This window comes from Alligator mississippiensis, chromosome 2, assembly GCF_030867095.1.
Source record: "Alligator mississippiensis isolate rAllMis1 chromosome 2, rAllMis1, whole genome shotgun sequence".
In the NCBI taxonomy this organism is placed as follows: Eukaryota; Metazoa; Chordata; order Crocodylia; family Alligatoridae; genus Alligator; species Alligator mississippiensis.
The window spans coordinates 66101324-66113460 of NC_081825.1; the positions used below are offsets into that span (position 1 = coordinate 66101324).

Here is a 12137-nt window from a genome sequence, read left to right on the forward strand (position 1 = left end):
CTAGTGGGAGAGATTAGTGGACATATGATGCAAACCTCAACATTGGGATAACTTCATACAATCTGATGGAGAATCAAAGAAGAAAGGCTCAGGGACAGTATCTCACAGTAGTTATTTGCGAAGAGCTTACTACCCATTCTCTAATGGCATACTGGTGAGGCACAGTAAAGCTGCTGACAGATGCTAAGGCAGTTGCGTGACTGGGATTTGAAGAATTTTATGCGCCATTCCCCAAATTACGTTGCTTGCCATGCCATGCCAGAGCCTCCCCAATGTCAGGCTTGTGGTGCCCCATATGGTACAGTGGAGGAGCTCCCCATTTCCTGTTGCATGTGCCAGACTAAAGGGGTGCCAGGTGCAAACAGCAGGAGGTGGAGGGACTTTCTCATCCCAAGTTGCATTTACCTATTTAAAGTGGTGCTTTGCATGTACAGTTGGGAATGGGAGAGCTCCCATATTTCCCACTGCTCACACTGGACACCCCTTTAAAGGGCCACATGTAGCAGGGAATGGGGAAAGCCCTCTCATCCTCAGCTCTATGTGTTGGGTACCTCTTTAAATGTGCACATGCAACTGGGAATGGGGGAAGTGCACTTGTTCAAAGCTGCACATCCTCTGAAAGAGGTGCCCTGGTGTCCCAAATCTGAGACCCAAGGCTGTTTTTGGGGATAGAGCAGTGTGACAGCCATGTTTGGTACTTGGAACTGCTCCCAGCCCAATCCCACAAAATGGGCAGGGAGCAGCTTTGTCTCAGACCCTGAGTGTCTCGTACCAGATACCAACATTCAGATAAATGTCAGGATCTGTCACTGCACAGTGTCAGCCCTATTTTGGACCCAGGACTATCCCTAGATCAATCCAGAGAATCAGAGAGAAGGGCTGTGTCCCAGACCTTAGAGCCCATGCTCTGAGACTTCCTGGGATCCAGGACCTTAAAGAGCCTTGCCTAAGGGGGAAGAAGGGCAAAGTTCTTTAAAGTTCTGGGTCCAGCAAGCCTGATGCTGACAATCACTGACTGTCAGCATCAGGACTTTGACAGCCCTGAACTAGGTTCCTGGGACAACTGGGACCACTGTCAGCACTGGGACAATGGGGCATGCCATACATTCAATTTATGGAGCCATAGAAAACAGCCAAAAAAATTCCACATTTTTTGTGGAGTATCTTTGTGGCTGGTTTGCCATTTGATGGTGCCATAAATTCAATGAACATGTGATATGTTGCTAGTTATGCATTATTAACATGGTAATGGCTCCCTAAATGCAATGTGTGCCAGAGGCCATAGCTGCCTATTGTTTAAACAAGACTGAGGTAGCTGCACATCTAGCAAATTCATATATAAAACCAATGTAAGGTACACTAGGGTATGTGTTTATCTGTCTATGACCTTTCTTCCTTACCTTAGTTAAGCTTCCTAGAAAATTAGCACTAATTAGAGGTTAACATTGTTACTATTATCTTGATGATATAATGGGGATAAAAAGTAACTTGAATCTGAACATAAACAGATGGGTGCTCTTTGGGGAATCCTTACTCTGTTTCTTGGGGTGGGGTGGTGGGAACTACAGGGCCAGTAGAAACAGTAAGTGCTCTTTGAGGGAAGGGCTTTTATGGCTCAGGCAAAGGCAGCTGTCAGAGCTAGGACTAACAAGCAGCCTCTGTGCTCAGGCCAGCTAATAGGCCAGGTTGGCCAGAAGGGACAGGGCCCAGGTAATCAATAGGCTTGCCCTCAGGCAGAAAGGGTAGTGAGGCCTGCCAGGGACAAGGTGCCAGCCACAGAAGTGCCCAAGGGGCATGTGTGGTTTTGGGAGCTCTGCCAGGGTTCAGGACTCAAACCAACATATAGGCATGAAGCCAGGAGGGCTAGGGTCAGAGCCTGAAAGGGACAAAACCAGGACGAGGAATCCAAAGTCTAAGAGGGGTAAAAAGCCAGGGGTCAGGGACCTGGAGCCCAAGAAGGGTAAGATAAGCTAAGCTGAGGTCCGGTGTAGTGGGCCCCAGTAAGAATCCCAGCTAGAGAGAAATGGGAAGAGGCTGGGAAGGCCAAGGCCCCAACAAGGACATGGAGACCTGAGGAAGCCTGACATAAGGCACCTTGCTCCCAGAACTATCGGAGTTATTAACCGGTAACCTTGGTGAGGCATGGGCATGGTTGTAGGGACAGAAGGAGACCACATATTTAGCCCTTAAGGCACACAGGGACTAAAAGAGCAAGTACTGAGAAGAAAGAGAGAGGGAGCACCTAGGCTTACCAGCCTAAGAAGGCAGGCTCCCTTCATTACAAACAATAAGACATGGCAGAAGAGGAAGCAGGGTGAGACCCTGGGAGGTAGAAGCAGGATTCTGTCAGGAAAGATGTGGCTGCTAGGAGGCACATAGGTGGGGGACAGCAAGGAAGAGGAGATGATCTGTTAACCAGGGCATCCCTTGGGGTAACTAGGAAAAATGGCCACAAACTGATGGAAAGCAGATTTAGGTTAGACATCAGGAAGAACATCTTTACAGTAAGGGTTGCCAAAATCTGGAATGGGCTTTGAAAAGAGGTGGTGCTCTCCCCTACTTTGGGGGTCTGTAAGAGGAGGCTAAACATACACCTGACTGGGGTCATCTGACCCCAGCACTCTTTCCTGCCCAGGGCATGGGGTCAGACTCGATGATCTGCTAAGGTCCCTTCTGACCGAAACATCTAGGAATCTAGGAATCATGGCAGGTCTTGGGAACCACATCTTTCATAGTGCCCACTTACTTTAAATCTATATTTCTTCACAGTATCATTTTAAATACTCCTAAATCCCTTAATATTATACTGAATTTGCATTTTTGAGGGTTTTAATGAGATTAAACAATGTATTCCTCTCAACAGGACTAAATCCCCTGGCAAGTTCTTTACTAGGACAACTACACAGCTTCAAGTATCCAAGCCAGCTCATTTAGCACTAGATCAAGGTTTTCTGCTTGGCCCTGCATTGTTCAGAAAAGACATACCTTAAGAGACTAAAACTGCTTTACATTTTGGGTGCTTGTACACATGCAGGACACCTGCTCTGACACGTTCTAATTAGAATGTGTCAGAGCAGACTTGATTAATCAAGTCACCAAACTATGGGGAAGTATGGTCACCCTAGAAGATAGGCTGGCAATCCAGGCTGACCTCAACAGGCTTACAAGGTGGGCGGATCAAAACCTCATGGCATTCAACACTGAGAAATACAAGGTCCACACCACACTTATAGGCTCAGCAGTGCTATGCTTGCTAGCACCATGACTGAAAGAGACTTGGGGGTCATGATTGATCACAACATGAACGTGAGCCACCAATGCAATGCTGCAGCCAGCAAAGCAAACAAAACTCTAGCTTGTATCTACCGATGCATCTCAAGCAAGACCCAGGAAGTCATCTTCCCACTTCACTTAGCCTTGGTGAGACCACAGCTGGAATATTGTGTCCAGTTCTGGGCTCTGTAATTCAAAAAGGATGTAGAGAAGCTTGAGAGAGTCCAGAGGAGAGCCATGTGAATGATTAGAGGACAAGAGAGCAGACCTTATGAAGAGAGACTGAGAGACATGGGACTCTTCAGCCTGGAAAAGTGTAGGGTCAGGGCTGACTTAGTGGCAGCCTATAAGTACATAAGAAGTGTGCATCAGGATCTGGGAGAACAACTGTTCACCGGGGCACCCCATGAGAAGATAAGGTCCAATGATCACAAACTCCTGGAGGACTGTTTTAGGCTGGACAGAAGGAAAAACTTCCTTACTGTCCGAGTCCCCAGGGCCTGAAATAGACTTCCCCCAGAGGTGGTGCAAGCACCTACTCTGGATACTTTCAAAAAACAGTTGGATGCCTATCTTGCTGGGATCTTTTGACTGCTGCTGACTTCCTGCCCTTGGGGCAGGGGCCTGGACCCAATGATCTCATGAGGTCCCTTCCAGCCCTAGTGCCTTTGAAATCTATGAAGTCTGCTGGAGTCTTCTAATTAGAACAATGCCAAAAAAATATTTTTTCACTTTTATATTGTCTTTCAAAGGAATACTTGCATGCTATAGGCCCCCTCTATATGTTATAGGTATTGCTCAATTACCTGGTTAATTGCACAATTACTTTAAGACTAACTACATGTGCAAATACATATCACACAACAAGTGTGATGGCCTCACCATCATATGCATTCAGTGTCCCTGCATTTCAAAAGGGCGGCAGGGGTGCTTTAACTAAAGCTTGTTAAATGAGCTTAGTTAAAGCACCCCACCCCTGCCATTTTGAAGTATAGGATGCTGAATACATGAAACACTCTGGGTGTTTTAATTAGAGTGGCTCCCAAGAGCTGTTCTAATTAAAATACCTGCCATCCTCCCAGAGCACATGTATATCCTTTGTTTTAAGTTTCAGCAGGTACAGGTATATACAATTATACTGCATATTTTAAAATATCTTTGATGTAAGTGTCCTACAGTAGCTCTTCTGGTGGATACCAGTGTCTACGAAAGATTATTAACAGTGTTGGACAGCTGGAACCATATAATAAGGATCAGAGTCCCCAGAAAAAGATACAGTAACATTCTTATGTTTAAGCATGAAAAGTACTAACATCTCTTCTTGAGCTCTAACCAAGTCATGCAGAGTTTTGTTGATGAACAGAAATAAACACAGTTTTCACATCTGGAATTCAAGACATTTGGAATTCACTTTTGGGAACAGGCTAGTTCTGTAACATTAAGGCAGGTCATTCTGGCAATCTGTTACTCCAGTTTAATAAATAATAATTCCGCTAAAAGCACTGAACTTTCATCAGTGTGAAGTGGCAAACATGGCACTGGGTCTCAAGAATCTATGGTGACAACAAACTTCATTTTCCTTTCTTTAGTTTATATGTGAATCAACATAGAAATATTCTGATACTGTCAGAATAGTCAGAGAAATGCTATTTTGATAGCAACTCTGTATATGAATAAAGTGTCACTGATTAAAACCAGACTGAACATAACCTGTTATGTCTGCTTTAAGAATACAGTTGTTAATGCTCTGCATTTAGAACAAGTATTTAACAGCTGCTGACAGTTCTAGTCTTGGACATATGCTCTTATATTTAATTCAGCTGCTGCTATTAATGTGCATATATGCCCTATAATTTATTTAATTATTGTGAGAACTATTCAGTAACTAAAGTCCTTCCACAAATTTTTTAGTATACATTAGCTTAAAGGGTGTGTGGCAGAGCACAGGGTGTCTCTGCCACTTTAAGGGCCTGGTGCTAGCAGCCTCCAGGTGCCTGATTAGGCCTAGGCTGCCTATATAACCACGGCAGTTTGGCTGCAGGAGGTCAGGCAGCAACATTGCTTGGCTGTAGGGCTGCTGTGAATGATCCAGAGGTAAGGGGGAGCTGCAAGGGGTTGGCAGGAGGGTCCTGGTCCTGAAACTGCACCCTGCCGGGAGTGGGTGGTCTGGTGGGGCTCTCAGTGGCGCGGGAGCCCCCAGGAAATGCCAGGCCAGTTATCACCCTGGTGAAAGGCGGGTCAGGGTGCCTTAACCCCTAGCTCCCACCAGCACCAGGTGGGTTACCCATGTGTTTGTTGAAGGGCCTAGAGGGCCAGTGTTGTGAGGGGCCCAGAGAGGGCGGACCCCGAGAGTGGGAGTGATGTGGGCATGGTGCTGCGGTTGCCCTGAGAAGATGGGGAGTAGTGGCACGGTGAGGCCCAGTGACAGAGTGAGCGGCTAGAGAGACCCAGCCCGAAGGGAAGAGTACCCTCGACTGGCCCAAGCTGGGGCCAGGACTATGGTAGTCAGAAGGGCCGGGGGCCCACTGCGAGGGACGCCCAAGAGCCGGGGGCCTGGGGTCCCGGCTGGCCTTGAGGTGGGCCAGGGCTAGGTAGCCGAAGGTTCCGGGGGAACCACACCGGAGAGGGGAACAAGGCTTCAGGGGGGCTAGGTAGCCCGGATGACGGCGGAGTGGCCGCCTGAGAGGATCATAGTGGGGTCCTGTTAGGACGATTCTGGGGCCCAGTATGGGGCCGGTGATTATAGTAACACCATGATGCCATCTGCGAGGCTTGGGCTGCGGTATTAGGGGAGGTCGGAGCCGCAGAGCGCCCCTTGGCATCGGGGCATTACAATGGGCAGCCTCCCGCTTAATTGACATCGATATATGAATCAATTATCATCAAAGGTGTGGCGGGCGAGATAAGCGGGCGGTTGCCCAGAGACAGGTGGGCAGGCCACGAAGAGCTCGGCCCTGAGTAGGCCCCTGTCACGGTGACAGGCAGGCGGGCCACAGAGCTCGGCCCCAGGAGGCCCCCTGTCACAGGGTGTTTATGAGAAGTTAAAGGTTTTTCCATTCAAGTGTTCATTTTTATTTTCCAGTTTTTGAGGACTGTAATAAGATTAAATGTTACACATTCTTGAAGTGATGAAAGCTCTGGGATGAATTTAAGAACACTGTCAATATAATTACCTCAAAGTTAGCCACAACCCCAATAAATAATATTAAAAAGCAGACAACGGGCTTCATGCTAATGACTTCACTTTACTATGCTCGCACAGAAATTAATCAAACCTAAGTTATCTTCCTTCACTGAATTTAATTTTTCACTCATGTCCTTGTTCCTTTGTTTTTCCCAAACCTGGGAATGGAAACATCAGAATATGTAACAATGTCCCTTCTTATGGTAGTTCTAGCAGCAATCCCTACTGCCCCCAGCTGCACAGGGGGACTCTGCCACAAGCCCCTAGGGGGGGTGTCCCGATCACTGCTAATGCAGCCATTGAGTGCAGGGCTTTCTTTAAGACCACCAAGCACTGGTGATCGGGGACTCTGAGGGCTTGTGGCAAAGCTCCCCCATGCAGTGCGGGCCAGAGGGGATCTCTCCCCTGTCCCCTACCTGGCACCCACACAGCAGCTCTCACGTTGCACGGATGCAGTGTGGCTGTCAAGGGGGCTGGGGGAGCTGGCAGGGGAATGGGGCCAGGTGGGGGTTCCCCCATGTTCCCCTCCCCCCTTGTCCAGCCTCCTGCACCCCCTACTTATTGGCATGGAGCCTGTCCAGCTCCCTGCAGTGGCAAGCAGTGACCTCCCAAATTTCCAAATCAATTCCCCTCTCAAGTGCTGGGACATTGGGGCCGGGTGAGCAAATATGATGGTGAGGGGCTGGGAGAGCGGGGGGGGGGGGGTCCCAATCACTGCTGCCACACCCCCGCCACTGCCACCACCTGTACAATTCAGAGGAGATTCAGCCTGATTCAGTGGCTGAATCTCTGAATCCAAAAATTGGCTGAATCAAATCGGGACAGTGATTCAAATCACTGAATCAAATCACTTTCCCTCTGAATCAGCTGAATCCAAAGCTGAATTGAATACTTTCTGCTTTGCACAGGCCTAGTGCCTATACATGTGCAGCAAGGCTCCTCCGATGCACTGTGGTAATTACCATGGTCCAATAGACTCCACTGCTACTTGTATCAGCATCCCTGCACTGAAAAAATGGCAGCTTGAACTAATGCTCATTCAACCAGTTTTAGTTCAAGTGCCCCTACTGCCATTTTTCAGTGTGGGGACGCTGATACACATGACACTCTGAGCGCTTTAGAGTGGCTCTCAGTACCGCTCTAATTAAAATGCACCCCTCCAACCCCCAGAGCATGTGTATAAATTCCCATTGTGTCTGTCCTCAATCTCATTTTTATAGAAAAAACATTGTCCTTTGAATCTTTCCTCAGAGGTTGTTTTCCAAACTTCTTATTCTTGTTACTCTCCTCCTGACACACTCAAATTTGTTGATATCTTTCTTAAAGTATAGTGACCAAAACTGAACACTAGTCCTGATAATACATACCAGAATGAGGTTTTTATCAACAACATCACATTGGTTCTGTTCCAGTATAACCCTCAGATCCTTTTCTACACTACTGTTAATTTATTTCTCATTTTGTGTTTGTGCATTCCATGTCTCTTTCCCAAGGTAATACTTTGCAGTTGTCTTCACTACATTTCATCTTGCTAATCACACTAGTTCTTCAATTTATCATAATCATTCTGAATACAAGAGTAATAAGTAACACTTACCGAAGTGTCAATGCCCATAATCAACCCATTCACAAGGATAAAAGTAAACAACACCAGTATCTTCATTCTGAGGAAACTACAAAAGAGAGTAACAAATTAGATCAGGATTCATTACAAAAATAATAATTTACATATACAAATGGTCATATTTGCTCCTTAAAAATCCTCTGAGTATTATTTTAATATATTTAAAATAGGGGGGTTAATTTAGGAAAATAAAAAAATAAAGAGGACAGAATAATGTTTTCCCTTTGCAGACCACTTCTGATAGAAGATTTCCAACATTCATTTGAATGGGTAATGAAAATATATTTGTGTATTTTAAGAGAATGTTATGTAGAGGCTGTGAAATCATGTAATTATAAACATGGTAAGAAAAGAAAATATAACTTCTCCATTCAAATCCTTTAAAATTACATATTTTTTTCTTTAACTTTGGTTGAATCAGAATCAGGTTCAATGTTTGGTCCTTGTGAAATTGTGGATTATGGATAATATCAAGTGTGGGACAAATTTGGCTCTTGCATACACTGATGTAAGTGCACCATGAATTTGACCTGGTGTTCTGGGACTACAGAAGATGACAGATATTAAATGATCCACACAGGAAAGAAAGGAGAATAATTGGATTTCTTCCTCAGAATTGTATTCAGAAATATGTAGACTTGACTCCCCGCTGTATAGATCGGGAGTTAAGGGCTTGTCTAATGGAGTTAAATATACTGGTTTTAAACTAAGTTTAAAAACTGATTTAAATTAAACTAATGCAAATCACTGTGTTCATATTTTTATTTTGGTTTAAGAATGACTTGTTTTGCTTTGCTTTAAATGAAATCCTGGTGCAAACTAAAACAGCCTTTTGCACTGGTCTGACTAAATCAGTTAAAAAGAATGTAAGTTAAACCCATACAAGTTTGTGGTTAGACAAACCCTGAAAACAGAAAGAGATGAATGCTCCCATTTCAGCAAAGTACTTCAATATGTGCTTAAAAGATCATTGCCTCTGTGGAAAATTCCACTCAATTTCTATATGCATAAATATGAAATGCCAATGGAAGCTGGGCAGATTCTTTTTTTTATTCTTCATATTGTACAAAAATAACCAGTGTGCATTAGGAAACTATGTTTTTCAATCCCTTAAAATTCAGCCAGATCAAATCTCACCTTTGAAAGGCACATTCAGGCACATGCCAATTTTCAGGTTTCCATTGTCTAAATCTCAAACACTTGATACTTGTTAAAAAATGACAAGTATGTCTTATTTCGCCAGAAAACTGCATTTTTCCTACTCTGAATTCCCACACGCTTCAAAACAGCATGTCCATTGCTGGTGCATCTTGCAAGAATTATTCTCAGGCAGAGCAAGTGCATCAACTTTGAGGAAACTGAAAATGACATGTTAGAAGGAAAATTCTTAGGCAATCTCAATTCAGATGTTGCTGCATGCTATTTCCTTGGACTTTGATTGTTCAAAGTTACCTAACAGATATGTAAAATGAATGTATTCCCATTCATTTTAATGGTCACTGACCAATTATCTTAGGGAGAATTTGAATTTAATATGAAAAAAAAAATCACATTTTATATTAAGGATACATTTATAGCTAATGTATAATGGGTAAATAAATTATAAAAAATATTTTAATAAAGGATTCACAGGATCAAGGAAAGTAGGGCTGGAAGGGACCTCAGGAGGACCTCTAGTCCAGCCTCCCTCTCAAGGCAGGATCAATTCTGTTTAAACCATCCAAGGCAAGTGTTTGTCTTTTGAACCTGCTGTAGAAAATTTCAAGGGATGGAGATTCCACAGCTGCTCTAAGTAGCCTGTTCCCACACTTGACAATCCTCATAATTAGAAAGTTTATTCTCATCTCCAGCCTAAATTTCCTCTGCTGCAGCTTGAATCAACTGCTCCTAGTGCAGTCCCCTATAGGCACAGAGAAAAGGCTATCTCTATGATCTTTATAATCACACTTCAGGTATATGAAGGCTGTTATTAAATCCCCACCCAGTTTTCTCTTTTTGTCAGGCACATCCACACATGCAAGCACATGAGCTTGCAGCAGCTCAAATAGAAGTGGTGCAAATCTGAGCCGGGGCTTTTTGCCTCACCGCACGTGCTCAGACATGCACTTTGTTGTGGAGCAAATTGTGCCACTTCAGCCAAAATAACCCTGCCTGGCTCCTCCCAAATCTGCAGCCAGGGGGAGCTAGAGCCTGGGGCCAGCACCTGTCCTGGACCCATCGGTACAAAAAGCTGTCCTAGCAAGCAGCTCAGGGCTACTTGCTCTCAGGAGCTTCTGGGAGGAAGTTGGCCATGCCCCTTCCTGTCTCAGGTTGCTGTTTTTGCAAGCTTGGTCTCAGGAGCTTCTGAGGAGAAGATGGCCAGGCCCTTTCCTGCCTCTGGCTACTGTTAGCTCCTGGCTTGGTCTCAGAGCTTTTGGGAGAATCATAGAAGTAGGGTTGGAAGGGACCTTATAGATCTTCAAGTCCGACCCCCTGCCTGGGCAGGAGGAAAACTGGGCTCAAGTGACCCCAGCCAGGTAGGCATCAAGCCTCTTCTTAAAGACCCCCAGGGTAGGAGCCAGCACCACTTCCCTTGGAAGTTGGTTCCAGATCCTAGCCACCCTGACTGTGAAGTAGTTCTTACAGATGTCTAATCTAAACCTACTCTCCAACAACTTGTGGCCATTATTCCTTGTTATCCCGGGGGGTGCTAGGGGAAACAAGGTCTCCCCCAAACCCTTCTGGTCCCCCCTAGTGAGTTTATAGACAGTCACCAGGTCCCCCCTCAGCCTTCTCTGGTGAAGGCTGAACAGGTCCAGGTCCCGTAGCCCCTCATTGTAGGGTCTGCCCTGCTGTCCCTGGATCATGTGGGTGGCCCTCCTCTGGACCCTCTCGATGTTGTGCACATCCCTCTTGAAGTGGGGCACCCAGAACTGGACACAGTACTCCAGCTGTGGCCTAACCAGTGTCGCGTAGAGGGGGCGGATCACCTCCTTGGCCCTACTTGAGATGCACCTGTGGATGCATGATAGAGTCCAGTTGGCCCTGCCAACTGTGACCCCACATTGTCAGCCCATGTTCATCTTGGAGTCAATAATGACTCCAAGATCCCTTTCAGCCTCCGTGCTCTCAAGAAGGGAGTTTCCCACCTTATAAGTGTGCTGCTGGTTACTACTGCCCAAGTGCAGCACCCTGCACTTGTCAGTATTGAAACGCATCCTGTTTTTGTTAGCCCACCCCTGCAACCTATCCAGGTCTTGCTGCAGTCTTTCCCTCCCTACTAGTGTTCCCACCTCACCCCAAATTTTGGTATCATCAGCAAATTTAAACAGGTTGCTTTTCACCCCGTCGTCCAAATTGCTGATAAAGAAATTGAACAGTGTGGGCCCAAGGACTGACCCCTGGTGGACTCTGCTGCCCACTTCCCCCCAGGTCGAATATGACCCATCCACCACCACCCTCTGAGTAGGACCCTTCAGTCAATTTGCAATCCATCTGATGGTGTAGGCATCAATGCCACAGTCACCTAGTTTTTTAATGAGGATAGGGTGGGAGACAGTGTCAAAGGCCTTGCTGAAGTCCAGAAAGACTACATCCACGACGACACATGCAACCAATGCTTTTGTGACCTGATTGTAAAAGGCAATCAGGTTGGTCTGACATGACCTGCCCCTAATGAAACTGTGCTGGTTGCCCTTGAACATCATCCCTAATGCTGGCCCATCACAGATGTGCTCCTTGATGATCTTCTCAAAGAGTTTCCCCAGGATTGAGGTAAGAATGATGGGCCTATAGTTGCCCGGGTCCTCCCTCCTCCCTTTTTTAAAGATGGGGACCACATTGGCTATCTTCCAATCATCTGGCACCTGGCCTGAGCACCATGAGCGCTCGTAAAGCCATGCCAAGGCCCCTGCAATAACCCCTGCCAGCTCCCTCAACACCCTGGGGTGGAGAGCATCTGGACCTGCTGATTTGAACATGTCCAGCCCCTCCAGAAGCACTCTAACCCAGTCCTCCTCAACTTTAGGTCTGGAGGCGTTCCCCTCGAGTCCGTCTTGAATCATGGTGGGGGAGTCC

General features: G+C 46.1%; 1 protein-coding gene across 5 annotated transcripts in view; it reads right to left on the bottom strand.

Moving 5' to 3' along the window:
* Positions 1-12137, bottom strand: part of FGL1 (fibrinogen like 1) — a 95585-nt gene that overhangs the window by 29602 nt on the left and 53846 nt on the right. For all 5 annotated transcript variants that reach the window (XM_019481304.2, XM_059721803.1, XM_019481306.2 and 2 more), the window contains one exon: positions 8055-8130. In XM_019481304.2, coding sequence (XP_019336849.1) covers positions 8055-8120 — 66 coding nt within the window. In that variant the 5' untranslated portion in view covers positions 8121-8130. The remainder of the gene's footprint in view (positions 1-8054; positions 8131-12137) is intronic.